General features: G+C 45.8%; 1 protein-coding gene across 49 annotated transcripts in view; it reads left to right on the top strand.

Moving 5' to 3' along the window:
- celf2 (cugbp, Elav-like family member 2) overlaps nucleotides 1–23,800 on the top strand; it is a 972,609-nt gene that overhangs the window by 811,424 nt on the left and 137,385 nt on the right. For all 49 annotated transcript variants that reach the window (XM_078235904.1, XM_078235880.1, XM_078235902.1 and 46 more), the window contains one exon: nucleotides 10,023–10,105. In XM_078235904.1, coding sequence (XP_078092030.1) covers nucleotides 10,023–10,105 — 83 coding nt within the window. The remainder of the gene's footprint in view (nucleotides 1–10,022; nucleotides 10,106–23,800) is intronic.

The following is a 23,800-nucleotide window of genomic DNA, read 5'->3' as shown; positions in this document are numbered from 1 at the left end:
GGCTGATTGGCCTCCTTCTGTGCTGTATGATTCTGTATTTCAATATCTTGCTGGATCAGCAGGTCATTGGTAAATTTCCAATTAAAACGGCTGCCCAACTAGTCTCTGTGGGTCTTTCACATCTTCAGTTAATTAAAATTAACAAGGTGCAGGTTATTGTAGGTAGAAGAATTCCACGTTCCAACGTCCCTGACAATGAGAGAGAACATTTTCCTTTTGTCTAACTCATCACTCTGCAGAGCCCTGCATCCAGTTCGCAAATCAGCATAGCGTGTGCGCAGGAATTCGTGTACAAATGTAACCTCTGGTGTTAGCACTTGCCATTGCCTCTCCTTCATGGACAAGACTATTCCGCCCCCTGCAGAGAGGTCTCTTCAGAAGAGGGACATGGCAGTATGAAACCGCGCACAGCAGTTCCCTGGTATGAAGCTTTCCTGAGTGTTGTGTGTGTGCTTGAGTTACTGTAGATTTGAGAGCCAATGAGAAAGCAAAATGGTGAAAGGCACAACAAATAAAGGTCGATTATATTTTTAAAAAATCAGGGCACCATGTTGCTTACATCACACTGCGGCTCCAATGCAACCCAGACTGAGGTTCCGTTGCATTACTGAGGGAGCACTACATTGCCAGAAGTGCCAATCTACAGAACAGTTGTTAAACCCAAAGTCCCCACCTGACTGTTCTGTTAGTTCGGGTGAACGTTAAAAATCCCCAGGTGTGACTCGAGGAGCAGGCAGCGCCACTGTTGCCCTCACCGACCATCCTCCCTCAACAAATAGCCATATGTCTTGTTGCTATTTATGGGGCATTGCTTGCCCTGAGCAGCTGCTGCCTTTGCCGACGTTACAACAATCAGTGCACTTCAGAAAGTAATTCATTGTGTGAAGTGCTTTGAGACAAATCAACATAATAAGCTGCTAAATGAATGCATGTGTTAGTAATCTCCTGTACTGAATGAATCCTGGCCTGGTTTACTTTGGTGAGGTGAAATCAATTAAATTTCTATCATCGAAAGTGCCTCGTACTGTGAGGGGTGTAGTGAGTAGCCCCAATTGTAATCAGTGCTTGGAGAGATCTGAAATAGCGCCGTTCTGATTGCGAGCGTAAATGGGACTCAACTGATTGAACCCGGAGGGCATAACCAGCAGAGCAGAGAGTTTTCAGAGCAGCGTTTCAGTTTTTCTTGCTTTTAGTGAAACTTGGAAGGGCTCCATAGCTGCAAACGTCCACCCAATTGACGTATCGCTCTTATGGCAAGGGCCCCAGAGGGAAGCCAATGCTCATGAACCCGTAACATAAGGTGAGCTTAGTACCTGGCCAGCGGGTGATGGTAAGGGGGGAATGGAAGAAGAGGAGAACAAATGCAAACTAGACACAATCTGTGGCAGCAGTCGGCGTAGCTGCCATTTCATGCCAGTTTCCCACAGCTCCCAGGGCATCTCCCAGAAGCACCTAGACCAGGTCAGGATGCAGAGGAAGCAGCCGTGAGCTCACTGACATCATTTCAGTTTTTATTTGCCGTTGTTGACTTAGGGCTTTTCAGCAAAAGGTAATTCTAGAATTTCCAACATTCCCGCTGAAAATTGTGATCCTTTGCTGTAATTTACAAGGCTCAGTGGGGATCCGTCATTGAAAATAAAACAACAATACAGAAGGGACAACAAATCAGCCTCCATTGATTTGATCTGGGCACACTGAGGGAGAATATAGGATGGCCAATGCAGCTAACCAGCACGTTCTTCGGACTGTGGGAGGAAACCAGAGCACCCGGAGGCAACCCACACAGACACGGGGAGAACGTGCAGACTCCGCATAGACAGTGACCCAAGCCAGGAATTGAACCCTGGTCCCTGGCGAGGCAGCAGTGCTAACCACTGTGCCACCGTGCCGCCCATAGTGGGACCTTCTGGCCTTGCTGATGTTTACAGTGGTTTGCACGGCTCGCTTGCCCTGCTGTGCCATCGTACCGCCCCTGTGTACATTCTGACAGACCCCCTGGCTGCCATTTCACTCCTTGCCCGCCTTTATATGTGTCCGCTCCCCCCCCCCCCCCCCCCCCCCCCGACTCTCCTCCAGTCCTTTCCCTCCCTGACTGACTCCTCAGCGATAGCGAGCCCCATATCGCTGCCAATCAGTTGAAAGCAGCAATTCGTCACAGCCTAGGGACCGATGCTACGAAATCTCTGCTGTTGTGTAACACGACTCCACCCCAAGCATCACAAGCCACCAACTCGTGCAACTGCATCCACTAATCGCTTATCAGGAGGCGGAAGACCTATAGTGTGGGTGCAAGCAGGCAGGGGCACTGAGTTCTATTTGATATAATATCGTTAACAAAGCCTTGGCAGAGTAAAATTGACAGGAGAATACATTCTGTCCCCCACCTCCCCTCCCCTAGACGTTCCCTCCTTAACAGCTGCTGAAGTCCCTTTATGTAAATAGTCTCCCTCTCAAAAAAAATACTAATTGGAATATCATGTAATATTCGGCCGTGCTTTTCTATTGGTAAAAATGTTGTCAGCATTCCTAACAGCTGTGGTTAGTGGCTTGCTCCGATTCCAGATGGTATTTGTTGCTGCCGAGCAATGAATTAAAATAGATTAAAATAGCATCAGGTTGAATATAAAACTGGATAGAGACTTAAAATGTAATAAAAATCATGTTGCACGCTTTCATCTGAATCCATAATTTTTGCTTGGCAGAATCTATTTTCTCCCTGGTTCAATCTCCTTGGCCAAGTGGTTTGACCTTCCCCTGAGCTTCAGACCAGGGGAAGCTCAGTCTGAACTGCTCTGACACCATTGCAAGGATGCCTGATCCCGGGTTTAATGGACTCGCAGATGCAAAAAAAAACATCATCTTTCCATGTGTTGTTGCACATCGCTGCTGCCTCAAAATAATCTTCCTTCTTCCTGTCAGTAAAACTGTCTGTCGCGTCATTCCACTAAAGTAGTGCTGGCAAACCAGCAGCCACCTTCCTTTCCATGTATCAGAGCCCACCCCATCCCTCGGCACGCGATGGCACAGTGGTTAGCACTGCTACCTCAGAGAGCCAGGGACCCGGGTTCAATTCCGGCCTCAGGTCACTGTCTGTGTGGAGTCTGCACGTTCTCCCCGTGTCTGCGTGGGTTTCCTTCGGATGCTCCGGTTCCTTCCCACACTCCAAACATCTGCGGGTTAGATGGATTGTGGGTGGCACAGTGGTTAGCAAAGAACAAAGAAAATTACAGCACAGGAACAGGCCCTTCGGCCCTCCAAGCCTGCACCGACCATGCTGCCCGGCTTAACTAAAACCCCCTACCCTTCCGGGGACCATATCCCTCTATTCCCATCTCATTCATGTACTTGTCAAGATGCCCCTTAAAAGTCACTACTGTATCCGCTTCCACTACCTCCCCCGGCAACGAGTCCCAGGCACCTACCCCTCTCTGTGTAAAAAATCTGCCTCGTACCTCTCTTTTAAACTTTGCCCCTCGCACCTTAAACCTGTGCCCTCTAGTAATTGACTCTTCCACCCTGGGAAAAAGCTTCTGACTATCCACTCTGTCCATGCCTCTCATAATCTTGTAGACTTTTATCAGGTCTCTCCTCAACCTCCGTCGCTCCAGTGAGAACAAACTAAGTTTCTCCAACCTCTCCTCATAGATAATGCCCTCCATACCAGGCAACATCCTGGTAAATCTTTTCTGTACCCTCTCCAGAGCCTCTACATCCTTCTGGTAGTGTGGCGACCAGAATTGAACACTATATTCCAAATGCGGCCTAACTAAGGTTCTATAAAGCTGCAACATGACTTGCCAATTTTTAAACTCAATACCCCGGCCGATGAAGACAAGCATGCCATATGCCTTCTTGACTACTTTCTCCACCTGCACTGCCACTTTCAGTGACCTGTGTACCTGTACACCCAGATCCCTTTGCCTATCAATACTCTGAAGGGTTCTGCCATTTACTGTATATTTCCTAACGATATTAGACCTTCCAAAATGCATTACCTCACATTTGTCCGGATTAAACTCCATCTGCCATCTCTCCGCCCAAGTCTCCAACTGATCTATATCCTGCTGTATCCTCTGATGGAACTCATCGCTATCCGCAAATCCACCAACCTTTGTGTCGTCCGCAAACTTACTAATCAAACCAGTTACATTTTCCTCCAAATATATTACAAACAGCAAAGGTCCCAGCACTGATCCCTGAGGAACACCACTTGTCACAGCCCTCCATTCAGAAATGCACCCTTCCACTGCTACCCTCTGTCTCCTTTGACCGAGCCAGTTTTGTATCCACCTTGCCAGCTTACCTCTGATCCCATGCGACTTCACCTTCTGCACCAGTCTGCCATGAGGGACCTTGTCAAAGGCCTTACTGAAGTCCATGTAGACAACATCCACTGCCCTACCCTCATCAATCATCTTCGTCACTTCCTCGAAAAACTCGATCAGGTTTGTGAGACACGACCTCCCCTTCACAAAACCATGTTGCCTCTCACTAATACATCCACTTATTTCCAAGTGGGAATAAATCCTGTCTCGAAGAATCCTCTCCAATAATTTCCCTACCACTGATGTAAGGCTCACCGGCCTGTAATTACCTGGATTATTCTTGCTACCCTTCTTAAACAAAGGAACAACATTGGCTATTCTCCAATCCTCTGGGACCTCCCCTGTAAGAAGTCTCACAACACCAGGTTAAAGTCCAACAGGTTTATTTGGTAGCAAATACCATAAGCTTTCGGAGCGCTGTGTATTGTCTCCAGACAGAATAACTAGTGAGATTCTGCAAGTTCAGGGGGCAAGCTGTGGGGGTTACTGATAATGTGACATAAATCCAACATCCCGGTTTAGGCCGTCCTCATGTGTGCGGAACAATACACATCTCTTTAACCTGTGTTTAATGCTCCCTCCACCCACATTGTCTGTACCTTTAAGACCTGGCTGGCTGTAGGGATTCGCATTCTAATCGGTATTCTGTAACTTGATTTCTGTGTCTCTGTGCACTGTTTGAGAGCACATTTCCACTCCATCTGACGAAGGAGCAGCGCTCCGAAAGCTTATGGTATTTGCTACCAAATAAACCTGTTGGACTTTAACCTGGTGTTGTGAGACTTCTTACTGTGTTCACCCCAGTTCAACGCCGGCATCTCCACATCATGACCTCCCCTGTAGCCAGTGAGGATACAAAGCTTTCTCTCAAGGCCCCAGCAATTTCCTCCCTTGCCTCTCTCAGTATTCTGGGGTATATCGCATCAGGCCCTGGGGACTTGTCTACCTTAATGTTTCTCAAGAACCCCAATACCTCCTTTTTAATCTCAACATGACTCAAACTATTTACACATCCTTTCCCAGACTCATCATCCACCAAGTCCTTCTCTTTGGTGAATACTGACGCAAAGTACTCATTTAATACCTCGCCCATTTCCTCTGGCTCCACACATAGATTCCCTCTCTTGTCCTTGAGTGGGCCAACCCTCTCCCTGGCTACCCTCTTGCTCTGTATATATGTGTAAAAAGCCTTGGGATTTTCCTTAATCCTGCTGGCCAATGCTTTTTCATGATCCCTTTTAGCTCTTCTTACTCCTTGCTTAAGTTTCTTTCTACTTTCCTTGTATTCCACACTTGCTTCATGTGTTCACAGCCTCCTGGCTTTGACAAATGCTTCCTTTTTCTCTTTCACTAGGCTCACAATATCTCTCGTTATCCAAGGTCCCCAAAACTTGCCATACTTATCCTTTATCCTTACAGGAATGTGCCAGTCCTGAATCCCTATCAACTTACACTTGAAAGCCTCCCACATGCCAGATGTTGATTTGCCCTCAAACATCTGCCCCCAATCTACATTCTTCAATTCCTGCCTAATATTCACCCAATTTAGCACCTTAACTTGAGGACTACACTTATCTTTATCCATCAGTACCTTAAAGCTTACTGAATTGTGGTCACTGTTCCCAAACTGCTCTCCTACTGAAACATCGACCACCTGGCCGGGCTCATTCCCCAATACCAGGTCCAGTATGGCCCCTTCCCTAGTTGGACTATCTATGTACTGTTTCAGGAAGCCCTCCTGGATGCTCCTTACAAACTCTGCCCCATCCACACCCCTAGAACTAAGTGAGTCCCAGTCAATATAGGGGAAATTAAAATCTCCCACAACAACAACCCTGTTACTTTTACACCTTGCCAAAATCTGCCCACATATCTGTTCCTCAATCTCCCGCTGGCAATTGGGTGGCCTATAGTAAACCCCCAACATTGTGACTACACCTTTCCTATTCCTGAGCTCTACCCATTTTGCCTCGCTGTATGAGCCCTCCGAGGTGTCCTCCCGGATCCGGTACAGCTGTGATATTCTCCTCTCCACATCATATTCTCCTTAACCAGTAGTGCAACTCTCCCACCCCTTTTACATCCCCCTTTATCCCGCCTGAAACATCTGTATCCTGGAATGTTAAGCTGCCAATCCTGTCTTCCCTTAACCAAGTCTCTGTAATGGCAACAACATCGTTGTTCCTAGTACTAATCCAAGCTCTAAGTTCATCTGCCTTACCTGTTACACTTCTCGCATTGAAACAAATGCACTTCAGTCCACCAGACCCTCTCTGATTAGCAACCCCACCCTGCCTACTGTTTCTCTGAGTCTCACTGGCCCGACTCTCTGGTTCCCCTTCAGCTGATTCACCTTTGCTTTGGTTCCCACCCCCTGCCAAACTAGTTTAAATCCTCCCGTGTGACACTAGCAAACCTCCCGGCCAGAATATTTGTGCCCTTCCAGTTTAAATGCAACCCGTCCTTCATGTACAGGTCCCATCTGCCCCGGAAGAGATCCCAATGGTCCAGATATCTGAAACCCTCCCTCCTACACCAGCTGTTTAGCCACGTGTTGAGCTGCACTATCTTCCCATTCCTAGCCTCACTGGCACGTGGCACAGGGAGTAATCCTGAGATTACAACTCTAGAAGTCCTGCTTTTTAACTTTCTACCTAACTCCCTAAACTGCTGCTGCAGGACCTCATCACTCTTCCTGCCTATGTCATTAGGACCAATATGTAGCACTGCTGCCTCACAGCGCCAGGGACCCGGGTTCGATTCCCGGCTTGGGTCACTGTCTGTGTGGAGTTTGCACGTTCTCCCTGTGTTTGCGTGGGTTTCCTGTGGGTGCTCCGGTTTCCTCCCACAAAACGTGCTGATTAGGTGCATTGACCCGAACAGGCGCCGGAGTGTGGCGACTCGGGGACTTTCACAGTAACTTCATTGCAGTGTTAATGTAAGCCTTACTTGTGACTAATAAATAAATAAACTTTAGGATTGGCCATGCAAAACTGCCCCATTGGGTCCAAAGATGAGTAGGTTAGATGGATTGGCCATGCTAAATTGCCCTTTAGTGTCCAAATATGTGCAAGTTAGGTGGATTGGCCATGTTAAATTGCCCCTTAGTGTCTAAATATGTGCCGGTTAGGTGGGTCGGCCAAGCTAAATTGCTTCTTAGTGTCCAAAGATGAGTAAGTTAGATAGATTGGCCATGCTAAATTGATCCTTCGTGTCCAAAAGATGTATAAATTAGATGAATTAGCCACAGTAAATCTGCAGGGTGACGGGGATAGAGTGGGGGTTGGGGCCTTTTGGAGAGACGCTCTTTTGGAGAGACGATGCAGCCTCGAAGGGCCGTCAGGCCTCCTCCTGCACTGTCGGGATTCAATGGCCGCCCACACAAGAGGACAGATCTGTGAGGATGGGCAATATATTTTATCCAGGGATCAGACACTTCCAGTTTCAGAGGTCGCGTGTCTCATATATTGGGAAATCCTTTGATAACTCCCAGGGTTATAAAGACTCGGGAGTTCCAGGCCTGTGGGGATGAAGTGCCGGAAGCTCAGTGGCTGTTTGTTTGTTTTTCTATTAAATCAGGGTCCTATTGATCGTTCAGTGTTTCACATGACCAGTGAAGCTACACTCGAGAGAGGAGAGTTAAGTGTTTTATGAAAAGAAAACACAACATCAATGGGAGTGTAATACCCAGAAACACAGCAGTAATTTTGTCTGCTCTTATTGTTATTGCATTTTGTTTCTTAATTTGTTCTGCAAAAAATCCTAATTCTCCAGTGGCCCGGCACATTATTACAAATCTGTTATCAAATTACTGTGCCCTATTCTCAATTCTGCTCTGTTCCTGTTGTACGTGTTTACATTTTCCCTGTTTATTCTGAATGTATTATTATAGTTTGTACTGAGTTCTGTCGGGATGACTGTAGGAATGATGCAGTTGGCCCCTTCTTTTCAACCAAGGAGATTAAAGGTCGGCCAGCTTTTAGCGGGGAGTCCATACGTGGACACACTGCGAGACAGAAAGTTAAAGTTTATTTATTAGTGTCACAAGTAGGCTTACGTTAACACTGCAATGAAGTTACTGTGAAAATCCCCTAGCCGCCACACTCCGGCACCTGTTCGGGTACACTGAGGGAGAATTTAGCATGGCCAATGAACCTAACTTGCACATCTTTGGACTGTGGGAGGAAACTGGAGCACCCGGAGGAAACCCACGCAGACACAGGGAGAACGTGCAAACTCTACACAGACAGTGACCCAAGCCGGGAATCGAACCCAGGTCCCTGGTGTTGTGAGGCAGTAGTGCTAACCACTGTGCCACCGTGCCGTTAGAAGTGTGGTTAGCTATGATAATTTTTCCCCGTTGTCTCCTGAGTCGTGTGACGTGCTCACACTCACTACCTGAGCTATCAAGAAAGCAAATTGTATGTTGGCCTTTATAGCGAGAGGTTTTGAGTATAGGAATAGGGAAATTTTACCACAATTATACAGGGCATTGGTGAGGCGACACCTGGAGTATTGTTTGCAGTTTTGGTGTCCTTATCTAAGGAGGGATGTCCTTGCTTTCGAGAGAGTACAGCAAAAGTTTGCCAGGCTAATTCCTGAGATGTCAGATCTGCCATGTGAGGAGAGACTAAGTCAGTTAGGATTATATTCATTGGCATTTAGAAGAGTGAGAGGGGATCTCAGAAAAACTTATAAAACTCTAACAGGGTTAGACAGGGTAGAATCAGAAAGAATGTTCCCAATGATGGGGAAGTCCAGAACTAGGGATCATAGTTTGAGGATAAGGGGTAAACCTTTTCGGACTGAGGGGAGGAGAAACTTTTTCACCCATGGAGTGGTGAATGTGTGGAATTCACGACCGCAGAATGTAGTTGAGGTCAAAACATTGTCTGATTTCAAGAAGAAATTAGATATAGCTCTTGAGGCTAAAGGGTTATGGGGGGAGGTGGGGGGGAAATCAGGATATTGAATTTGACAATCAGCCATAATCAAAACAAATGGCGGAGTAGGTTCAAAGGGCTCAATGGCCTACTCCTGCTTCTAGTTTCTATATTCTGTGTAGGCGATGCCCATTGGGCTGAGGTGCCTTGGGGCAGCATGTGGTCATGGGGTTGCTGCCGTCGGACATTGCGGAGAGGCGCAAGCTGGGGATTAAAAGAAAACCCACCTCATTGTGAGAAATATGAAAAGAAATTAGGGAAAACATGCAGTGCATCGTTGAGAAAAATGCGAGGCGTGCTGTGTCCTTCCTTCACCTTTTGCTTTTGCATTATTCTTTATGCTGCTTGTACTTTGTCTGTTTTGAAGCTTGTCATATTTTCATTTGTAACCCTGCTTCGGAGAATATAATAATGCAGAATTGTTATTGCTCGGGAACATGGATATGCTTGTTGTGGCTAGCACCTCGAATATTCAGAGCTGCCGGATATTAAATCCACCTAATCACACTTAGTCTTTAATCATTTAAATAAGACATAATGGATGAATCATCGAAACCTAATTGCTCCCTGCATACACTGGTATTACTTTAAATGGAGCCTGGGCTTTGAAAGGTTGGTGGGGAGGGAGGGGTGGTGTGGGGGAATAATGTGGCGGAATGATGTCTGGTAGTCTAATGAGTTGTGTATATTAATGTACAATTTTAAATAATTTTCATTTCCCATCTTTTAAAGCTCCTGCATTTTTCTTTCGCAGGCTGTTGTTTTGTTACGTTTTACACGCGGAAAGCTGCACTTGAGGCACAGAATGCTCTGCACAACATCAAAACTTTACCTGCGGTGAGTACCACTAACTTCATTTCAAATGGTGACAGGAGTTCAAGGCTTGCCTTTCACTTTGGGCCGGTCCTCCTTGGGGGAGAGGAGATCCCGAGGTGACCGAATCAAAAGCCTTCAAGATGGTGGCAGTGAAGGCAGACTAGAAAAAAGGGGCGGTTTCCGAGGGACAGGAGATAAAAATGGAAAACGCTGGGGTAGCTGGGGGTGTTGTCACCCAAAGAGTAAAACGTGGAGGAGCAGATTGGGAAGCAGATCCTGGAGAGATGTGATAGTAACAGAGTGGGCGTGATGGGAGATTTTAATTTCCCAAATATCGATTGGAATATCCCTAGGGTAAGGGGCTTAGATGGGGAGGAGTTTGTTCGGTGTGTTCAGGAGGGCTTCCTGACACAGTTTGTGGATAAGCCTACAAGAGGAGAGGCTGTACTTGATTTGGTATTAGGGAATGAACCTGGGCAGGCGTCAGATCTCTCAGTGGGAGAGTATTTTGGGGATAGTGATCATAACTCTTATCTCATTTACATTAGCATTGGAGAGAGATAGGATCAGTCAAGCTAGGAAAGTGTTTATTTGGAGTAAGGGCAATTATGAGGCTATTAGGCAGGAAATTGGAAGGAGGTTTTCTCAGGGAAATGTATAGAGGAAATGTGGCAAATGTTCAAGGAAAATTTGTCTGGAGCTCTGCACAGCAACGTTCCAATGAGACTGGGGAGTTATGGTAGGTCACAGGAACCATGGTGCACGAAAGCTGTAACGAATTTAGTCAAGAAGAAAAGAAAAGCCTACAAAAGGTTCAGGGAGCAAGGTAATGTTAGAAATCTAGAAGAGTATACCACTAGTAGGAAGGAACTAAAAAGGGAAATTAGAAGAGCAAGAAGGGGTCATGAGAAGGCCTTGGCAGACAGGATAAAGGAAAACCCCAAGGCATTCTACAGGTATGTTAAGAGCAAGAGGATAAGATGTGAAGGAGTAGGACCTATCAAATGTGACGGTGGGAAAGTCTGTATAGAACTGGTAGAAATGGCAGAGGTACTCAATGAATACTTTGCTTCAGTATTCACAGTGGAGAAGGATCTTGGTAGTTGCAGTGCAGACTTGCAGTGGACTGAGAAGATTGAGCATGTGAACATTAGGAAAGAGGATGTGTTGGAGCTTTCGAAAAGCATCAAGTTAGATAAATCGCCGGGAACGGATGGGATGCACCCCAGGTTACTGTGGGAAGCGAGGGGAGAGATTGCTCAGCCTCTGGCGATGATCTTTGCGTCATCAATGGAGATGGGAGAGGTTCCGGAGGATTGGAGGATGGCGGATGTGGTTCCGTTATTCAAGAAAGGGAGAAGAGATAGCCCAGGAAATTATAGACCAGTGAGTCTAACCTCAGTGGTTGGTAAGTTGATGGAGAAGATCCTGAGAGGCAGGATTTATGAACATCTGGAGAGGAATAGTATGATCAGAAATAGTCAGCACGGCTTTGTCCAAGGCAGATCATGCCTTACGAGCCTAATTGAATTTTTTGAAAATGTAACTAGACACATAGATGAGGGAAGAGCGGTAGATGTCGTTTATATGGATTTCAGTAAGGCGTTTGATAAGGTGCCCCATGCAAGGCTCATTGAGAAAGTGAAGGGGCATGGGATACAAGGGGACATTGCTTTGTGGATTCAGAACTGGCTTGCCCACAGAAGGCAAAGAGTGGTTGTAGATGGGTCTTTGTCAGCATGGAGGTCGGTCACCAGTGGGGTGCCCCAGGGATCTGTTCTGGGACCCTTGCTCATTGTGATTTTTATAAATGAGCTGGATGAGGAAGTGGAAGGATGGGTTGGCAAGTTTGCTGATGACACAAAGGTTGGTGGGGTTGTGGATAGTGTAGAGGGATGTCAGCAGTTGCAACGAGACATAGATAAGATGCAAGACTGGGCGGAGAAGTGGCAGATGGACTTCAACCCAGATAAGTGTGTGGTGGTTCAGTTTGGCAGGTCGAATAGGATGAAAGAATATAATATGAAGGGTAAGACGCTTGGCAGTGTGGAAGATCAGAAAGATCTTGGGGTCTGGGTTCATAGGACGCTCAAAGCAGCGTCGCAGTAGAGGCTGTGGTTAAGATGGCGTATAGAATACTGGCCTTCATCAATAGAGGAATTGAGTGTAGAAATCAGGAGATAATGCTGCAGCTGTACAGGACTCTGGTCAGACCCCACCTGGAGTACTGTGCCCAGTTCTGGTCGCCTCATTACAGAAAGGATGTGGAAAGCATAGAAAGGGTGCAGAGGAGATTTACAAGGATGTTGCCTGGATTAGGTGGCATGCCTTATGAGGATAGGTTGAGAGAGCTACGTCTTTTCTCCTTGGAGAGGTGAAAGATGAGAGGTGACCTGATAGAGGTGTATAAGATGTTGAGGGGTATTGATAGAGTGGATTCTCAGAGGCTTTTACCCAGGGCTGCAATGGTTGCCACAAGAGGTCACAGGTTTAGGGTGCTGGGGAGTAGGTACAGAGGAGATGTTAGGGGTAAGTTTTTCACTCAGAGAGTGGTGGGTGCGTGGAATCGGCTGCCGGTAGTGGTGGTGGAGGCATATTCGATAGGGTCTTTTAAGAGGGTCACGGGCTCAAGCTGAGAGGGGCGAAGTATAACTCAGACATCAGAGGGTCGTTTTTTACACAGAGGGTGGTGGGGGCCTGGAATGCGCTGCCAAGTAGGGTGGTGGAGGCAGGCACGCTGACATCGTTTAAGACTTACCTGGATAGTCACATGAGCAGCCTGGGAATGGAGGGATACAAACGATTGGTCTAGTTGGACCAAGGAGCGGCACAGGCTTGGAGGGCCGAAGGGCCTGTTTCCTGTGCTGTACTGTTCTTTGTTCTTTTGGATAAGTTCATGGAAGTTAGTAAGATAGAGGGGTATAGGTAAGCCTAGTAGGTAGGGACATGTTCGGCGCAACTTGTGGGCCGAAGGGGCTGTTTGTGCTGTAGCTTTTCTATGTTCTATAAACAGGTTAATGGAATTAGTAACCGGGAAAGGTCAGTGAAATACGAATAAGGTGGAAAGCACGTTAGAAGTGTTCGAAATTCGAAGCATTTCTGCAGGTTGAATGACTTGAGGGCCAGGTGAAATTCCCCACTGCTAACTCAACCATCGGCTCCGATGCTTTGACAGAGGTGGAACTGAACAAGGGAAAATTGCAAGGGAAGATGTGCTGAGGCTGAGTTGAGGCACTGCAGATGGAGTGGAGGGAGACTCGGGTGGAGTGGAAGCAAGGGGAGGCTTGCTGGGACAAATGGCCTGCGTCCATGCTGTACAGTCAGCGTAATTTAATGTAAAAAAAAGTTATGCGTGGATGCCTTGTTTTTATTTAAAACTAAACCTTTTCTTATAGGCAAGAAGGAAATTTACTTTGTTGTTGAAAAGAATGGCAAATACTGATGGTCATTAAGAATATTGTGCATTTATGGGACGTAATGGCATCTTCCCATCTCTAATAATCTTATGCTTGTTCTCTCAATGAGCGACCATTAGCACTATCCCCCACAATCTAGTCTATGAATCATAATTGTTTTATTCACACAGACGTGGGCTCAGCAAATAATTGATGCTAAGAGCTGGTCTAATCAGGTACCCTACGGCACTGTGGTTAGCACCACTGCCTGACAATGCCAAGAACCTGGGTTCGATTCCCGGCTGGGTCACTGTCTGTGCGGAGTGTGCACGTTCTCCCCGTGTCTGTGTGGGTTTCCTCCAGGTGCTCCGGTTTCCTCCCACAGTCTGAAAAACGTGCATTGGCCATGCTAAATTCTCACTCGGTGTATCCGAACAGGCGCCCGAGTGTGGCGACTCGGGGATTTTCACAGTAACTTCATTGCAGTGTTAATGTAAGCCTACTTGTGACACTCATAAGTAAACTTTAAACTTTACTCCTCCCACAGCTGAGTGGGAATGAAAAGTGATGTTTTTTTAAAGAAAGACCAATTCAATCCAGAGATGAAGCATTTCCGTCTTCAAATAAATAAGTACAGGTTGCTGTTATTCTGTTGTTTTAAAAGCTGGAGTTGAAATGCTTTAATTTAATTACAGCATTAAACTGGAAAAATGTTCAATAGAAACAAGTGAAATTGGGCATTTGTTTAGGGGACATCAGTGAACCCACATCAGTTGGCACAGGAGTAGGTTAAAATTCTATGTAAACCTACCTGGTAGAATTAGATTTTTTATGAAGGATTTAGGGGCAGCACGGCGGCACAGTGGTTAGCACTACTGCCTCACAGCGCCAGGGACCCGGGTTCGATTCCAGGCCTGGGTCACTGTCTGTGTGGGAGTTTACGCATTCTCCCCGTGTCTACCTAGGTTTCCTCCGGGTGCTCCGGTTTCCTCCCACATTCCAAAGGTGGGTTAGGTGGATTGGCCACGCTAAATTGTCCCTTAGTGTCAGGGGGACTGGCTAGGTTAAATGCATGGGGTTATGGGGATAGGGCCTGGGTGGGATTGTGGCTAGTGCAGACTCAATGGGCCGAATGGCCTCCTTCTGCACTGTAGGGATTCTATTCTATGATACCATATGAAGCTGGAATCTCTGCTTAGATTGCTGTTTAAATGAATCGGTGTGTGATGTACATTACAACATATGGATGTAGTCAAGAGAGGAAAGAATGGCAATTTGTGCTTTACACGGATTAGTGAAACTCCCGTGGCATTGCTCCAGTGTTTCTGGATGGCTGCCTGCAAATCAGAGGTCAGTAAATTGCTTGTACGTTCCAGGCTCCAGGTCAGAAAAACCCTGGGGCAAAACGCATGACTTCCTTTCATTTTTTTTAAGATTGGTTTATATTTGTGGCAAAGTACAATGCCTGGAATATGACGGATAGATACCACAGATGAGATGCTTTCATTTTAATAAATATATATATATTAAAAATGTATGCATGGTGTGTGTGGAAATGGAGCGAGGGAGAAATTGCACCTGTCCCTGTGATGATATTGCCGGATATCATTATCATATCATCCACCACTCCAGTAATGATTGTGTAATGGTCAGGACTTTAGGTTATTCAGTGACTTTTCTCTGCTCCTAAAAATCTCCCCTATTAACACCTCATGTGGACCTCAATTTGGGGAGTGCACTTGCTTGTTTCCACACTATGGGTCCAAAAGAAGATGAAGATGCATTAAATCCGCCCACTCCAAACTCCACAGGGTATTTTACAATCAAACAGACAAATCCGGGGGATTGATTTCAGGGCTGTCGGCAGCATCGTGCCTTGTGTCGCTAAAATGTAATGGCATAAATCATGGCTTGACGTATACAGACCTTACTTCACTTACCTTATCATTTATTATGTTGTAATTCCTCCTTGAAGTTGTTTCTATCTCTTGTCGAAGCCATAGCTTTGAGATTCAGCTTTTGGCTAATGGTGTTTGACCTTGTCTGTACTGCTCAGCAAGGTAGAAGCTAACTAAGTAATGTAGCTAATTCAGGTAATCACTAGCATCCATTTATGCTGAGCCTTTTAGGCAGATGAGGGATAAATTTGATTTGATTTATTATTGTCACATTGAACCATCGAACCCCTACAGTGCAGGAAGAGGCCATTCGGCCCATCGAGTCTGCACCGACAACAATCCCACCCAGGCCCTATCCCCATATCCCTACATATTTACCTGCTAATCCCTCTAACCCTCATATTTACCCGCTGATCCCTCTAAGCTACGCATCCCAGGACACTAAGGGGCAATTTAGCTTGGCCAATCAACCTAACCTGCACATCTTTGGACTGTGGGAGGAAACCGGAGCACCCGGAGGAAACCCACGCAGACACGGGGTGAATGTGCAAACTCCGCACAGACAGTGACCCGAGCCGGGAATCGAACCCAGGTCCCTGGAGCTGTGAAGCAGCAGTGCTAACCACTATGCTACTATTAACACAGTGAAAAGTATTGTTTCTTGCGCGCTATGCAGACAAAACACACCGTTCATAGAGAAGGAAAGGAGAGAGTGCAGAATGTAATGTTACAGTCATAGCTAGGGTGCAGAGAAACATCAACTTAATGCAAAGTAAGTCCATTCAAAAGTCTGACAGCAGCAGGGAAGAAGCTGTTCTTGAGTCGGTTGGTACGTGACCTCAGACTTTTGTATCTTTTTCCCAAAGGAAGAAGGTGGAAGAGAGAATGTCCGGGGTGGGTGGGGTCCTTGATAATGCTGGCTGCTTTGTCGAGGCAGCGGGAAGTGTAGACAGAGTCAATGGATGGGAGGCTGGTTTGTGTGATGGATTGGGCTACATTCATGACCTTTTCTAGATCCTGATACGATATGCTGATAGTGTTAGAGGGGTGAGAGGAGGTTTATGTGATGGTGAACATATACATTAACCAGTTGGGTCAGCTGGCCTGTTTGCATGCTGGCCTTATCACGTCCACAGGATATCCCAAAATTCTTTACAACAGAAGTATTACTTTTTGAAGTGCAGTCACTATTTCATGCACTGTAATGCTGCCACCAGTTTGCATTTACCAAGGTCCCGTAAATAACAGAAGGCTGAGTTACCAGACAATCTGTTTCAGTGCTGTTGGATGAGGGAGGAATGTTCCTGAGGACGGTAGGACAGTTACCCTTCTTAATCATAGAATCCCTACAGTGCAGCAGGAGGCCATTCAGCCCATCGAGTCTACACCGAGTCTCCGACAGAGCATATTACCCAGGCCCTCTCCCTGTTACCCTGCGTACTTACCCTGCTAATCCCTCTAAGCTACACATCTTGGAACACTAAGGGGAAATTTGGCCTGGCCAATCCACCTAACCTACACATCATAGGCAGCGCAGTGGTTAACACTGCTGCCCCACAGCGCCAGGAACCCGTGTTCAATTCCGGCTTGGATCACCATCTGTGTCGAGTCTGCACATTCTCCTTGTGTCTCCGGGTGCTCCGGTTTCTCCCACAGTCCAAACGACATGCTGGTTAGGTGCATTGGCCATGCTAAATTCTCCCTCAGTGTATCCGAACAGGCGACTAGGGGATTTTCACAGTAACTTCACTGCAGTGTTAATGTAAGCCTACTTGTGACACTAATTAAGCTTAAACTGAGGGTCAACTTAACATGGCCAATCCACCTAACCTGCACGTCTTGGGACTGTGGGAAGAAACCAGAGCACCCAGAGGAAACCCACAGACACAGGGCGAACATGCAGAGGCAGCAGTGCTAACCACTGTGCCACCCTCAATGGTGGCATCTGCTCCATGCCTGAATGTACTTATCCAGCTTTCCTTTATAAACGCCTTTTCTGTTCTCAACTCCTCATGGTCACAAGTGGCACATCTCATCATTCACCGGGCAAACCCTTAATTGGATTTTTTTTCGGAAAGGCCCCTAATTTTGGAGTTCATCACTAATCTTCTCTATATTGATCCAATCAAACCATTCATAATTTTAAAGACCTCTATTCGGTCGCCTCTCAGCTTTTCCTGTTTGGGAAAAGAAGAGCTCAGGCCTATTCAGTCATTCCTGATGGGTATAATTATAAATGAATGAAGCTAATGACGAGTTGCAATTTCATTAGAGTTTGAATGAAGATGGTCAGTCCATCAAGATTCACTCCTGACAGAAAGCTATACTGAACTGTTACCATCACAGTTGGTGTCATAGCTGGATGAGAAGATCCCAGAATGGAACCCTGGATCAAGGTTTTTACTTTATTCCTCCATGTCTCCTTGAAAAAGGGTCAAAGGACCATTAATTAATTTTAACAAGAAGAAAAAAAAATTATTAAACGTAAGAAGTTTGATGATGATACAATACGTTACTCCCTCTTATCTTCACAAATATACACAGATTGTAAGGTTAACACGGGTTACAAATATTCCTTAGGCGATAATGGTCTCAGTAACACACAGTCCCTTTTAGCACACAGACTGCCTGTGGTCAGACACACTCCACTCTGAATCTGAGTGAATTTCTGTGGATTTCTCAAAATCCCCTCCCCCCGCCCCCAGATGATTCTTTTCCGTGAGCCACCTTGCCTCCCTGAACTCCGGCTTCCAGACGAGTTATTTCAAATTCCGTTTTCAAAAAGACACACTTTCAAATCTTCTCTTAAACAATACCTTCCCTCAGGTGCTTCCGTCAAGGATTCACTTCCAGGTTTCACACCTCTCCCTTCAGGATTTTTTTGTCTGGACTGTGACATAAACTCTTCATAATTGCTTTAATTATCGATTCCCAGATTGGATTAAGATGGGACCAAACTTTTGATTTACCTCTGAAGTCAACTGTCCCTCTTTAAATTTGGTTACCCCAGTTGTCTCTTTAACTCAGAACACTTTTATCTGCTTTTTCCTTGAATTCTCCTGAATAGTACCTTGTTCAACTTCTTGGTCTCTGTACCATTAACTTCAGTCTTTCTAAGACATTCTTTCTGCCCTAATTCTCTGGTTATCTGGACTTTATCTGGTTCTTTGGGAAGTCTGCCTTTTTACAGCCCCTTTGTCCTGTCCATCTTTTCTGGTAGAGCAAAGAAATGTTCACTCTCCAGCTTCCTATCTTCAACTGCAATATATCCAGCTAAAAATGGAACTCAAAAAGCCGTCCTACCTTAAAGGTAGGTAGCTCCCAGTTGCTAAGCAACGACTTTATGCTTCTGCCAGCGTGTTTAGTTTTCACACCATAACCCCCTCTAAACACAATAGAAGCACACTTTGTTTAATAAATGTTTATATTGAGCATTTTACCACAAGACGCAACAAATCCCCAAAATCTAATACAATGCAGAGTGATCATTATTCCTCATGCACATCCGGAAAATACCTGCAAATATTTATACAAATGGTTCAGATTATTAGCCGTTGTAATCAGCATCTCCTTTCATATGGATGAAGAAAGGATACCAGAAAGAGTGGGGGATCTCAGGGTAACAGGATAAAGCCATGAGCACATGGCACCATGGGTACACGCCCTCCCCCACAGGATAACAAACACAAAGCTACACAATTTACAGGATCCCTTGTAGGGTAAATACAACCAATCGGGACCTAACTCAGCATCCCAAGACCTCCAAGCAATGAAAGGATACCCCGGAAAAAGGGGAACATCAGGATACCACTGCTATCGATACAAGACATGGCGTGGCAGTGTACGTTATTGTATACAGGAGCCAATAAGCCAAGGATTCTTGCACCATGCCAAGACTCACAACACAACAGATCTCACTCGTCTCCAGCCACATAAGTGACACCGTTCAGGCCCCACCATCACTGGAAAACTTAAACCATTTTCCACCAACAAAACCCTACCAACATGGAGAAGTAAAATCATCCGGACAACCACCAACAGAATATCCTCCCCCAAACAGGATAAGGGAAATCCTCTAGAATTAAATATTACAAAGCAGAGTCTGTATCAGCACCTCACGCACCCAGATAAAGAAATGAAACCCCAGAGAGCGAGGGACACTGGGATCCGCCAAGAGGCGCCAGACATGGTTTTTAACATTGTACACTTTTGCAAAAAGGATACCAGGGAAAGAATAGCATAACCTCATAAGAAACAGGATATTGCCCCACTCCACATCCTCAATTTATCGATAAATAAAGTGAAGGGTACGAAAGATTCTACTCCCTCAGTGTAAATGCAAGGATTACAGCACATATAAAAGACAGGTAAATGCCACACAACCTTTGTGTCAATCAACTCAGCATGCTCTTCAATGGAGAAAAAAGAGACGCACGTACAATCCCCAAATAAGGACCACCAAACATCTGTGCCAGGGCGCCGAGACCACAACTTCACTCATAATGGCCACCATCATCTCGATGCCTATGGCATCGCCAAATCATAGGCCCATTTGCCAACTAAACCACCATTGCGAATTGGGTGCCACCCCAGCTGCCGCTGACCACCCCAACCAGACAAGGATTTTCATGACTTAACTTGGCTCCCTGTCACCAAAATTTAGCCTGGATCTTCCAGGAGCATAGCTCAGGTTATACACATCAGGATCAAATAGAATCCTACATGCAGAAGGAGGTCATTCGGCCCATCGAGTCTGCACTGATCACAATCCCACCCAGGCCCTATCCCCATAACCCCATGCATTTACCCTCGCTAGTCCCCCTGACACCAAGGGGCAATTTAGCATGGCCAATCCACCTAACCCACACATCTTTGGACTGTGGGAGGAAACCCACGCAGACACAAGGAGAATGTGCAAACTCTAATATTTAACAATACAAATATAAATCCCTTAAAACTATCTTTGTTTTCCTGACAAACCGCCCAATGAAACCATTGTTTAATAACCAATAGTCATGCTCTGTCTCTTCAGTCACGCTTCCCCCGTTGTTGTGTGACTCTGCCATAGGAGACAGGGCAGGCTGGTCAATGATGGAAAGGCCTCCACCATCATCACTCTGGAAGGACCCCTTCAAAGGTGTTCAGCAATAGCCTGGAGTGACTCACCCATCATAGAATCATAGAATTCCTACAGTGTAGAAGGAGACCTTTCAGCCCATCAGGCCTGTGATGACAACAATCTCACCCCATCCCACGTATTTACCCTGCTAATCCTCCTGACACTAAGAGTCAATTTAGCATGGCCAATCAACCTAACCCGCACATTTTTGGATTGTGGGAGGAAACCGGAGCATCCGGGAGAACGTGCAAACTCCACACAGTCACCCAAGGCTGGATTTGAACGCAGGTCCCTGGTGCTGTGAGGCAGCAATGCCAACCACTGTGCCACCATATCGCCCATCAGCTCCTCCTGGGTGGGTCAGTGCTGATTCCATCACACCTACCCCTCCACCGTGAGCAAGTTGAAACAATAATAGTCATGTGAGCACTAACCTGCATTCAGTGGTTCACCTAGGCCCGACACCACTGACTATGAAATTGTGAGCGGCTATAGTTCTGAGCAGACAAAGCCCCAGACATTATTTGCATCCATATGCCCTGAAAGCATTTGTTCCTTTTCAACTCTGGCACATCAGTCTGGAGCTCAGTGCTAGTTAGATGTCCCGGGACCCTTGTAAACTCTTTATTCTGTTTATGTTGCATGAAGTTTCTTGTCAGTTGAGAGCTGCCAGAAGAAATCATTGAGTCTACTGACTGAAGCCAGTCGTGCGTTAATGCAGCAAGTTTTGTGCTCGTTCAGCCAAGAGAATTTGGGTTGCGACAAACTCAACTTATTCCATTCAAATGAGGGATGTTAAAAGATCAATTGGGTTAAACTCTTGTGGTTGTTCAGAATTTGGCACTTGTATTAAGTGGCGTCTCTGCAGCAGTTTCCACAGAAGACTTCAGGCAAACTCGGCCAATCTTGTGCATGGAAAATGGAAATGATCCGAAGGTCCTGATTGTCAATAAATTGAAGCTATCATAACAATACTCAGCGGTGAGTGAAGCAAATCAGATGTTGGGATTTATTAAAAGGTCAGTGCTGAACTGAAGTACCACAGTAATCCAGCCACTTTATAAATCACTGATGTTACCGCTCTTAGAATATTGTGTACAGTTCTGGTCATTGCAATAAAGAAAAGGACACAGGCAAAAGCATCCAGGATGATTTGAGAGATTGGAGCAATTATATGAATTAGACATGCGTTCGCTGGGAAAGAGAGAGATGTGAGGTGATGTCATTCCTATTTTTTGGGATCTAAAAAGTACTTTTAAATGTAAGCCAGGATGAATTGTTGCACCTTGCCTGGGGCGGTGGGACCGGTGCCTGAGGTGTGGCTAAACGCAGCATTAGTGTACGGAAACATTGGGGGGCGTTTTCCCAGCCACTTGGCGACAGAGGAGGGGGGGCAGGAAAATCCGTGGGGCTGGTTTGCCAAAATGCTGACATCTCCAACCAATTTTTCCAGAGCTTGAGTGCGATGTCGGAAAGGAAACTGAGGTCATTCTCAGTATTGTTCACTGGATATTCCATTTTTTCCCCCCCCCAGGGGCAAACTGGACCCCTGCAGTGGCCAGAGTCCAGCAGCTCCCGGGAGGCAAGCGCACCGCAGGAGTTCCAACTGGCTTGACTGTTAGAGTCACTCTGACCGTTATATAGTTAAAATCTGACAAGGTTGCCGTCATCTGTCATGCTCTGACGGAGGGTCATCTCTAGACTTGAAACGTTGGCTCTATTCTCTCCCCACAGATGCTGTCAGAACTGCTGAGATTTTCCAGCATTTTATATTTTCTGTTGCAGTCATCTGTGTGCACAGGCCTGTCAGTGCAGAAGTCTCGGAGAGTGCTTGGGTTAAAGGGAATCCTTCTCCAGCTCCATCATCTCATCCCTCTCTCATTGAAGGTTGGCAACTCTGGCTGGACACATTCCAGGACACAGTGGCAGAAGTGATGTCACGGAAAACCAGCGGCATTGTGCAAGTGTGTTCAAAGTGAGAACGAGAGAGGAAAACACACCCACTTTAATTAGGCAGATGGGATAAATTTGCAGCAAGAGTGAATAACAATTAAAGTTCAGAGGGAGAAAAAAGCTTTGCTCGTTCTTAAGGGGCTCAGTGCAAGATCGGAAGCTGTAGTTTTAAACCGGGATATTAAAAGCTGCTGAAACTGAAGCAAAAATAATGGTATTTTATCTCTCTTTATCAATGTTTTTAATGAAAAGATCTGAGGTGACATGATCCGAATTGATTGCCACGATCAGCCACCACCACCATTTTTGTTGCATCATGTGACTACCAGGATGGTTGAAGGCAAATGAAATGTATCTTGCTTTCCCTTGACCAACATTTTCTTATATTCCTTTAAGTTATTGTTCTCCTAGGGGTTGGTAAATAATATGAAGGCTGGATCATTGAATATACTCAAGGCTGTGTTGGATAGATTTTTAATCGGAAGGGAATCGAAGGCTATGGGGGACAGGCAAGAAAATGGAGTGAAGGCCACAATCAGGCCAGTCATGATCTTATTGCATGGCGGAGCAGCTTTGAAGGACTGAATGGCCTACTCCTGTTCCTGTTTCTTATACCCTGAAGTTTTATGCGGAAACTAGAAGGATTAAGGGTCCAAGGCCAGATTGGATCCATCCTTACATCCTTAGGGAATGAAAGGGGCGAGATTAAATGCACTGGTTAATATTCTTTAGTGCTCCATAAATACTGGTGAATTATCTGAGCATTAGAAGATGCTGAATATAAATGTAATGTTTTATTCAAAAAGGGAGAAAGGCATAACCAGTAATTACAGGCTGTTTAGCCTAACAGCCAGAAAGGGTCAAATATTCAAAGACTTGCTCCACAATGCTATGTCAGAGCCTTTAAAGAAAGCAGCAATCAAAGAAGCAATAGATCATACTGTGCAAATCTATTGACATTCATTGAGCTAACTAAGTTAGTAAACCAGGGTAATCCAGTGTTTAGTAGTTTAATTGGATTTTCCAAAAGTGTTTAACAATCCCTCATGAGGTTAGACAGGCTGGAAGAGTTGGCTTCCGTCTGGAGAGATATGCCTTAGTTGGTGTGGCTGAGGTAGAAACAGAAACTAGAAGCAGGAGTAGACCATTCAGCCCTTCGAGCCCTCTCCTCCATTCATTTTGATCATGGCTGATCATCGAATCCAATATCCTGATTTCCTCCCCCCTTCCCTCCATATCCCTTGATCTCTTTAGCCCCAAGAGCGATATCCAATTCCTTCTTGAAATCACACAATGTTTTGGCCTCAGCTACTTTCTGTGGTAGTGAATTCCATACATTCACCACCTTCTG

Source organism: Mustelus asterias, chromosome 19 (assembly GCF_964213995.1).
Source record: "Mustelus asterias chromosome 19, sMusAst1.hap1.1, whole genome shotgun sequence".
Classification (NCBI taxonomy): domain Eukaryota; kingdom Metazoa; phylum Chordata; class Chondrichthyes; order Carcharhiniformes; family Triakidae; genus Mustelus; species Mustelus asterias.
This window is presented reverse-complemented; position numbering and strand designations above follow the sequence as displayed.